We start from the raw sequence: 10,032 nt of genomic DNA, 5'->3' as shown, positions 1-10,032 counted from the left end.
CTCCCTTTTACAGGGGAGGAAACGAAGGCGCAGAGGGCAGAGCTGGGTGTTGAGCCCAGGACACCGATTTGAACGTGGACTGCATGGCTTCTGAGCTGCGTTTCTTACCCCATGCCTGTTTCTGAGTGCCTGGAGGCTGGCTGGAGGTCATCCAGGGCTCAGCTCTGAGCCCAGAGAGGGGAGCAGTCACCGTCCCTGACCCCCTCACACCCGCTGATGGCGCCTTTGCTCCTGCACCGCTCTGCCTGCCCCTTGGCCGGCGCTGCCAACCCACTGCATTAAGTTGTTCTCTTACCTTTTCTTACCTCAGCTAGTCAAGGGCAGGTGCTCATCAAATGTCTGTTGAATGAAGAGAGGGTAGCATTGCCACGGGCAGCACCAACAGCAACAAATGACAAGACCCCTCCGAGCCTCCAGGGCCATGAGGGAGAATGAGAAAGCACCGCCAGGAGGTGGGCACCCTGAGGTGACTGGCCCCTGTGGACGGGACTCCGCAGTGGAGGGGACTTGCAGACCCAAAGGAAACGTGATTTGAGGTGCTCCGAGTCCTGCAGAAGAGTCAGACGTGTGCCTCAGAAACGGCACTGCTCACAGAAAGTGCCACCAAGTGTACACAGACCACAGATACAAGGAGAAAGTGCTGGAAACCCCCCCGGGCAGCGGGTCTCTCCAGAGGGTTTTATATATTACCTCATCGCCCAGCAGCGGGGATGCGAGTTCCACTGCCCGTGTTCTGTATAATGCCTCCAGGACCAGTGGGTGCTCCCCAGCCCTCCAGCCAGTCACGCCCGAGCAGCTTGAGGACGCTTATCCCGCAGTCCCTGAGGGCCTGCCCTGTGGCCCTGACATTGTAGTGGGGAGCCCCCAGCACTGAGTAAACACACACTGTCAGGTGGTGACAGAGGCTCTGAGAAGACCGAAGCAGCCACGTCCTGCCAGGCTGCAGTCTCCCCCAGCACCTTGCCCAGGAGATGAGGGAGCCCACTCTCCCTGTCTGGGCTGAGGGGGCAGGTACACCCCTGAGAATGACTGAAGGCTGGGAGCCAAGGCTCTGGGGCAGGATGGGCCGTTTTATGAACCAGGGACTTATGTACCCTCTGCCCTTACCAGCCTGGGAGGGGAGCAGGCCCCTGGGTCCCCTGCTGTGGTCTGGTGCTTGTGCTCCCCTTCCTGTTTGCAGGATGGGGGCTGGATGGAGGTCACTCCTAGGACCCAAGGGGAAATGGGGGAGTGGGAGGAAGGAGTGAGCGAAGTGAGGAACTTTGGGAGGTTCCTCCGTGGTGGGGAAAACCGGATCTTTTGCGGAGTGGAAAATGTTAAGCCTGGATTTACTGCCATGGCTTGTGTCTCCCTTAGGCGCCGTCCCGCTCTAAGCCGCTGATGCTCTGGTTTGGGTATTGGCCCCTGGCCCCCGAGGAGGTTGCTCAGTCATCAAAGAAGAGCCGATTGGCAGGCCAGCCGGCAGATGCAGGACAGGCAACACGTGGGTCATGCAGCACTGGACAGGGGTCAAGAGACGGGCTCAGTGTGGGTCCCTTTCCTAGGGAAGGGCTCGTTTCTCAGTGTCCAAGGGAGAGACTGAGAAGCGACTCCTGGCAGTTCTTATATCTGACAGTATGTGTCCCCTGAAGTTGTTGCCATGGTAACTGCTCCCCTTGCTGACACTCAACACCTGGTTCAGACATCTACGTTTAATAGAAAAACACTTGTGGAAATCCACTGTGCTGCCCAGTCAATGTAACCGATACCTTTCAACTAGAGCAAGGAGTCTCATGGGAATTAGTTTGAGCTTCTTCAGAGACCTTTTACAGGACCTCCGGAGTCCAGGCAAGCATCGAATTTCTCGGGTGCAGGGGGTGTTCTGCAGAGGCCTGCACTTCTGCAGTTTTCATAAAACACATTTCATACGTCCCACGTGGGCCACTTCCTAAGGCCAGCCTGAAGAGATTCTGCCTGCTTCCTTTCCCTTGCTTTCCTCCTCCCAAAACAAACCATCCCCTATACCCCCTCCTCCCCAGTGGAGAGTTCAGCCCAGGAAGGCCCTGATTCACCCCAGGTAGTAATAGCTGCCATTTCCAGAACACTTGCTGTGTGTCAGGTCTGGGGGAAATGCTTTGGACACTTCACCACGCTCCCAGAGAAGCTGTCATTAACCCCATGTTCTAGGTGAAGAAACTGAGCATCACAAAGGTTGGCTCCCGTGGCCACACAGGTCTGAAGTGGCTGAGGCAAGGGCTGTTCGAGTGAGACATGTGGGCTCTTCCCGCCACCTCCCCTGGCACCCAGCCCAGCGGAGTGTGAAGCCCCCCCTGTGTTGTGTGTCTGCAGACCTCGCCCGGAGCGCCTCACCACCCTCACTGCTGGACCAGCTGCAGATGGGCTGTGATGGGGCCTCGTGTGGCAGCCTCAACATGGAGTGTCGCGTGTGCGGGGACAAGGCATCCGGCTTCCACTACGGTGTTCATGCTTGCGAGGGGTGCAAGGTATGGGCAGTGGGGGTGGCTGGCCGTCAGGGCTGTGGTCACGTGGTGAGTGACCCTGCCAGAAAGGCTTTCCCTGCCAAGCGGTGTGGCCCTGACAATGTCCACTGCAGGGTTCCCTGGGCGGTAGCCAGGCCCTTGGGCCCATTCCAGGCCTCAGCTTTGGGTCCTGCTAGAGAGGAGGGGTTCCCATGTCAGGCCTGCCCTGCTGGGCACCAGCAGCGTTGACCCAGCCACTCACCTGGGCTCCCTGGGCTGCTTGCGCCCCCTGGGGACCTGGCTGGAGAAGACAGGCTGGACTGGATGGGGTCTTGGGCTGAGCCATCTTCCTGAGGTCAGGGGTTCCTGCGCCTCAAAGCCTGAAGGGGGCTCTGAGCAAACAAGGAAAATTACATTTCTTATTCCAATGGTGCTTTTGGGTTCTCTCTCCTAACTGCACACCCATCAAATTTTCACATATTTTATTAAACTACTACCTAGGAAATATATATATATATCTGCAGAACCAGATATATTTATGAATAAATCAAGTTAGCCACGATACAATTTTATGTTATCAAACTAACAAAGAAGCATTTAAGATAAATATATTATGTTAATCATTTCAAAAGTTTTAGAGTTGTTTACCTTCCTTCTCCCTTTCAAAAAAATTTCCCCCGTAACTTCAGCTTTCCGGAAGTCTTCCATCTTCCTGCATAACTGGGCCCCCTGGTACAGCCCAGTGGGCAGCAGGACTCTCAGCCTCTCTCCCTTGTGGCTCTTCCTCACCTGTGCACCACCCCTCAGGGCTTCTTCCGTCGGACAATCCGCATGAAGCTGGAATATGAGAAGTGTGAGCGGAGCTGCAAGATTCAGAAGAAGAACCGCAACAAGTGCCAGTACTGCCGCTTCCAGAAATGCCTGGCGCTGGGCATGTCACATAATGGTGAGAGCCGGCCTGGGCAAAGCACAGGGCTGCTGGCTCCACACAGCTGGGAACCAGGTTTCAGGGAGCCCAGAGAGGGGGTGCCCTTGGAGCAGTGCCTGGCACACAGTAAGCACTGCTGAGTGTTGGCTGTTGACCTCGCTGGCCTGGACCCTGAGTCATGGAGCCCGCACAAGGCTGACCTAAGATCTGCCTTCCCCAGACTGCCCAGTACCCACCCTGGGTCCCAGGCCGGGGGCAGTCACTACTTCTCTGTACCGAGGGTCACCCTCTCTGGCCCAGAAGGAAAGTGGGAATTGACCCCAGCTCTAGTGGTGTTGGAAACACCACTCCAGGAACCTCAAGCCTGTCTTAGATGACCTAACACAGCCTGAAAAGCCGCTGCCAAGGCCTGGGAGCTCCTCAGTCCTTGTTGGTTATTGAGGGTGGGTGGGAGCTAGTATATGACCACATGTGTCAGCTGCCAGGAGCCACACAGGAGTCCTGGAGGCCAGCCACGCCCTGTGCTCCAGGCCTTCTGCACAGTCTTGTCTTCAGACCCCATAGAGTAAGATTTTGCACAGCCCACCTGACCCCCTTTACCCCTCTGGGTCAGATCCCCGAAGGACACGGAGAACCTCTTGTTTAAGTGTCTTCAGCCATGGATGCCCTAACAGCCTCGCATCTTAGAGGGCGGCAGGGCCTGAGCCCTCCATCTGCAGCTCTTTTTAGGTGATGGGTCTGGCAGGCCCGGGGTTCGGTCCCACCCCTCAGTCTGTATCTGCCCAGGCCCCATTACTTGGCTGAGGTGAGAGGATTTCCCAGATCTCAGGACTGACTGGATTCTCGATTTTTCTCTGAGAGGAGCCAGATTTGTATCCTGTTCCATCACTAATGACGACATTTTTTGAGTGCTTACTGTGTAAATACTCTTAGTTAATTGTTCTGACAGTGCAGTGTGATTGAAGTGTCAGCCCCATGTTTCTGATGAAACAAGAAGGTGAAGTAGCCTGCCTGAAGCCACATGGCTAGCCAGCTGCCTAGCTGGGACCCGGGCACAGGCCCTAGACACCAGAGGCTGTCGTCCTACCCGCCGCACTGCACCGCCTCCAGGCCAGAGTGGCTCAGTCACTCCAAGTGAGGGCCTTTGTGTGCCATGCACTGTGAACCGGACAACCCCTGCCCCCCTGGGCTGTACATTTGGGAGGGTTCCCCAACGTTCCAACTTGCTGCCTCTAGAGCTGGGGGCCCTGGGCTCCAAATGTGTGTCTCCGTCTTTGGTCCTTGTGCCTCTAGAGGGACAAGGAGGTTAGAGGTGCAGGCCCCGGCATGGACTCCTTGATGACTCTCCCCTCATCCCATGCAGCCATCCGCTTTGGCCGGATGCCAGAGGCCGAGAAGAGGAAGCTGGTAGCAGGGCTGACGGCGAGTGAGGGGAGTCAGCACAACCCACAGGTGGCTGACTTGAAGGCCTTCTCCAAGCACATCTACAATGCCTACCTGAAAAACTTCAACATGACCAAAAAGAAGGCCCGTGGCATCCTCACCGGCAAGACCAGCCACACGGCGGTGAGTGTCACTGCTCAGCCTGGCAGCATCTCTGGCTCTGGGCCTCGCTGCCTCTTGCCTGACTCCTGGGAGTACCAGGCCTCCCTCCCTAACGTCGTGGTACAGGCAGGGGGTATGGGGAGCACATGGGCGGGGGTCCCTGAGGCCTGGCCTCTAACGGGGCCTGGTTTTCAGCCCTTTGTGATCCACGACATCGAGACATTGTGGCAGGCAGAGAAGGGCCTGGTTTGGAAGCAGCTGGTGAACGGCCTGCCCCCCTACAAGGAGATCAGCGTGCACGTCTTCTACCGCTGCCAGTGCACCACGGTAGAGACCGTGCGTGAGCTCACTGAGTTTGCCAAGAGCATCCCCAGCTTCGGCAACCTCTTCCTCAACGACCAGGTGACCCTTCTCAAGTATGGCGTGCACGAGGCCATCTTCGCCATGCTGGCCTCCATCGTCAACAAGGACGGGCTGCTGGTGGCCAATGGCACTGGCTTTGTCACCCGTGAGTTCCTGCGCAGCCTCCGCAAGCCCTTCAGTGACATCATCGAGCCCAAGTTTGAGTTTGCTGTAAAGTTCAATGCCCTGGAACTTGACGACAGTGACCTGGCCCTCTTCATCGCGGCCATCATTCTATGCGGAGGTAAGTGAGGATGGGCAGGCAGCCAGCCCCACACAGCCAGCCCTGCTGAGGGCGACCTCCCTGCAGAGCTCCACGCCTGCACTCGACCGCGTGGGGAAGACGGGACGTTCACAGTACCAACTGTACATAGGTCTTACGTAGGTGGAGATAAGATGGAAGAAAGATGGAAAGGACATATACGAACATGTTGATGGGGCTATTTCTGGCGGTGGTGGTGGAGAAATTTTCTGTATTTTACCTGTATTTTTCAAGTCCAACACAACAATTGTAATGATCATGCTAACAGTGGCACAGAGCTTACGTCATGCCAATCACGGTTCCAATTCGTTTTCCTAGATTATAACTCATTGGATCCTTATAGGAACCGTGTGCGACAGGCACTTTTGTGATTCCCAGTTTGCTGCTAAGGAAACGAGCCCAGAGAGGCTGAGTGACCTGCCCGTGGCCTTATCGCTAGGCTGTGGTAGAGCTGAGGTTAGAATGCAAGCGAGTCAGTCTCTTAACCATCATGCTATACTGCATAGTCAGGAAATAAAAAAGGCGGGAGCAGCAAGGACGCTCAGTGGGACAGTCACTGTCAGGATGGGGCTTGGGTCTGTCACAGCAAGGACGCCTGCTGTCTCCTGGGCCCAGTCACCTGTGCAGGGTGGGGGTAAGGGCGGGGGAGCTCCTCTGCCCTTCTGAGACCAGTGCATGTCTGCTGCCTCCCACACCTCTGCCCTGTGTCCCCACAGACCGGCCCGGCCTCATGAACGTGTCACAGGTGGAGGCCATCCAGGACACCATCCTGCGTGCCCTTGAGTTCCACCTGCAGGCCAACCACCCTGACGCCCAGTACCTCTTCCCCAAGCTGCTGCAGAAGATGGCTGACCTGCGGCAGCTGGTCACCGAGCACGCCCAGATGATGCAGCGCATCAAGAAGACGGAGACGGAGACCTCGCTGCACCCGCTGCTCCAAGAGATCTACAAGGACATGTACTGAAGGGCCCGCCCACGGCCTCCCAGAAAGCCTTGGGGCTGAGAACCAGGGGGTGCAGACAGCACTGGCACAGGTGCCACCCCGAGAACTCGGCCTGGCCCCAGAGCAGTGGGATCTCACACATTTGCGTGCGGACACACGGCCTCTCACCCCAGTGTTACCTCCCTCCCGCTCCCTTCCTTCGTCCCCTCTTTTTCAGTTCCTCTTCCCTCATTTCTTTATTCTTTCTCTTCCTTTCTGTAGGTTTCCCTCTTCCTCCCTCCCTTGCCCTGTCTTCCTCTCCCCATCTCCATGTCTGTCCCCCTCCTCTTTCTGTGAAACAGTTTGTATTATTTCACCACCAGCATAGAACAGGACCTCTGCTTTTGCCCCCGTCCTCCAGAGCAGAAGGGAGTGGGGCCTGCCCTCTGCACCAAGTCCCCTGCAGGGCTAGGGACCTCATTCTGCTCCTGTCTTCACAGCAAGGGACTTGAGCCATCCAAAGAAACACTAAGCTTTCTGGGCCCAGCTTCCTGGGGAAGCCGAGCGTGGCCTTGGCTGACTAACTGCAACAGTGGTCCCTAGTCACTGGGTCCCTGCCCTGAGGGCCAGGATGCCTCCCTGAGACTGTCACCACCCTCCTGACGCTGAGGCTGGGACCCCCTGACCCAGCTGACCCCACTCCAGCAGCATACCCCAGCCTCACTGACACCCAACATCCTTTTTGTTCTTTTTACCGATCTTCCAGGCCAGTGTCGCTGATGGCCCCCTGTGCTGGCCACTGGGGGGTCCTCCCCACAGCCTGGAAGGAGGTGGGGTTCCCTGCAGGTGGGGGCCCCCACACTCCCATTGAAGAGAAGCAAGCCTCAAGGGAGGCCAAGGTTATGGGGAAAGCAGCAAGCAGTGCAGTTAATTCTGACCCCAGGCCTCGGGGTCACGCTCCATCGGCACCCCACACTCTCCCCCGACAGGTCTGCAGCAGCCCCCGAGCCCTGCCCATGTTTTCTCAGCACCACAGCTCTCACCTCTCCCAGGACCAGGGCCTTGCCTCATGCACAGGACGGTCCTTTCTCCAGCCAGGAGATGCTGGCGCTGGCTCATCGAGCTCACTGAAGCACATGCCACCAGCCCCCACACGCTCCCTGGAGCTGCCACTCCAGCACACACCGGGCACTGAATTCACTTTATTCGCAGGTTCCACNCTTGGCACCCCCTCTCACTCAGCAAATGCTTGGTGGGTGTCCAGGCAGCTGTTCAGCGGGGGACAAGTCTGGGTGCCTGCCCTGCAGAGCCCACAGCCCAAGCAGACAGGACAACAGGAGGAAGGAGGCTGCTTGGGATCCCAGCCTGAGTCCTGCAGAACTGGCCCTGACTTCAGAAGCTGTTTGCCTGTGGGGCTCTGCCAGTAAAGTAAACAGGGCTGGCCTCTGCTGGCCACCCTCCCAGCTATGCTAACAGCATAGCTCTAGCGATGAAGACTAGATATGCAGGAGTACTCGCAACCACACGAACGACCTGAATAAGGTCCGTAGTGTGTTTGCTGAGCTTGTAATCAAAGATGTGCAACTGATACTCGACTCTCTTGGGTGATGGGCCTGGTGTTTATACTGAGTCCAAACATTTGACTAGTGACCTAGTGTCATTCTCGGCAGTGACATGTCTCGTTGTTTATCATAATCATAAATTATTGATCAGTAGTAAAGAACACATGTTTATACCTATGGGAGTTGTAGAGTGTAGTAAGAGCTCAGCCCATGCGTTTAATAGTTCCATGTTATAAATCTCACTCTGCCGTTACATTACTCAGGATTCTCTAGAGCAGCAGTTCTCAACCTTTCACAGGGGTCGCCTAAGACCATCGGAAAACACATATTTTTGATGGTCTTAGGAACCAAGACACGTCTCCTCTATCTGTCTCCAGGCCCACATGCAGATACGCCCACATACAAGTACCCAGCGACCCCTGTGAAAGGGTCATTCAACCCCCAAAGGGGTCGCGCCCCACAGGTTGAGAACTGCTGCTCTAGAGAAACAGAACCAATAGGATGTATGTATAGGAGGGAGGGAGGGAGGCTTTTGTTAAGAAATTGGCTCAGGCATTTGTGAGGGCTAGCAAGTCGAAACTCTGCAGGACAGGCCAGCATGCTGGAGAGTGAGTGAAGTTGATGTTGCAGCTCAAGACCAAATGCAGCTTGGAGCTAGACTTCCTTCTTCCTTCGGGAGGCCTACTCACATTAGGGAGAGTAATGATTTAAACGTTAGTGATACCTAAAAAGTACCTTCACAGCAACATCCAGACTGGTGGTGGAATGAAAACTGGTTACCGTGGATACCATGGCCTGGCTAAATTGACACATAAAATTAACCATCAAAGCCACTGTCAAGCATGTTTCTTAACCTTCTGAGCCTTCGTTTCCTCGCCTATAAAGTGAGGATCAGAAGACCTGCTAGAAGGCTTGTTTGGAGGTTCTCGAGATTAATGATGTCAAGCATCCAGTAGAGCCCCGAGCGCACAGCATGCATGGGCTGAAAGAGAGGTGTAATTGATGCAAACACAACCTTTGCAGGGAAGTCAGGTTTAGGTTCAAATTCAAGCTCCACCACGGATAAGACAGGTGACCTGGGGCAGATCCCTTAACCCACTGAGCCTCAGTTTCCTCATCTTTAAATGGCAGTTACGAAATGATACTAATAGGCATAAAGACACTAATATACGTGGTGTTTAGTGGGGGCCTGATAAACACTGGTTCCATCCCCTTCCCCTCCCGGGCGGGTAAAGGAAGGAGATATTTGGGAGGCCAGGCAGGTTCCACCCGGCATGCCTGAGGGGCATCAAGGCAGGGATTCCCAGTGGGGGGAGGGCCTCTCCGAACCCCAGTCTCCCACTGGGTCATGGGGGAAATGGTGGGACCTTCAGAACCTGGTCCCTAGAATGGGGGGCATCCTGCCATCAGTACCTTGAGGTAGGATGTGGTAGTGATTTGAGGATAAACCCTTAAGCCAGGTGGTCAACCAGGAAGAAACAGAAACTCTGTCTTTGGAAAACCCACCCCCAAATTACCACCACTTCAGTGTCCCCAGTATACATGCACCCCACAACAAAAGGACTGCCCATCCCAGCCCTCATCTCCGCGGCCGTTCTCTGTCTTGTGGATCAGTTATTTGTGTTCTCTTATTCCCCTCAAAGAAGCTGGGGGTGCCCTTATCTTATTCCCCTAAAACCGCCCGGCCTCCCTGGATGCTCTCCAGTTCGGCAGCCTACGCCTCTTCACCACCTGGGTCAGGCGGTCTCCCAGGGCCCCCACGCTGTCCTCAGCCTGTTTCTCCCCAGTCTAGTTTGCAGCTCTTCCTGACGGGCCCCTCTGGGACTCGCGCCCTGGGTATGTCCTCACAGTCCAGAGCTCTGGCTGACTCTGCGGCCAGTAGGGCTTGGGCATCGTGACTTCTTTCGGGTTCCCAGTGGTCCTGACTCCCCTGAGCCAGGGGCCAGCGGCAG

General features: G+C 55.9%; 1 protein-coding gene across 1 annotated transcript in view; it reads left to right on the top strand.

Annotated features, from left to right (window-relative positions):
* Positions 1-7,731, top strand: part of PPARD (peroxisome proliferator activated receptor delta) — an 85,255-nt gene extending 77,524 nt beyond the window's left edge. The window contains exons 4-8 of the mRNA XM_019660940.1: positions 2,329-2,483; positions 3,267-3,405; positions 4,751-4,953; positions 5,128-5,578; positions 6,313-7,731. Coding sequence (XP_019516485.1) covers positions 2,329-2,483; positions 3,267-3,405; positions 4,751-4,953; positions 5,128-5,578; positions 6,313-6,560 — 1,196 coding nt within the window. The 3' untranslated portion in view covers positions 6,561-7,731. The remainder of the gene's footprint in view (positions 1-2,328; positions 2,484-3,266; positions 3,406-4,750; positions 4,954-5,127; positions 5,579-6,312) is intronic.
* Positions 7,732-10,032: the final 2,301 nt, after the last annotated feature.

This window comes from Hipposideros armiger, unplaced genomic scaffold, assembly GCF_001890085.2.
Source record: "Hipposideros armiger isolate ML-2016 unplaced genomic scaffold, ASM189008v1 scaffold_331, whole genome shotgun sequence".
In the NCBI taxonomy this organism is placed as follows: domain Eukaryota; kingdom Metazoa; phylum Chordata; class Mammalia; order Chiroptera; family Hipposideridae; genus Hipposideros; species Hipposideros armiger.
Note: the sequence above shows the minus strand (reverse complement) of the source record. Positions and strands in the feature narration are given on the sequence as shown.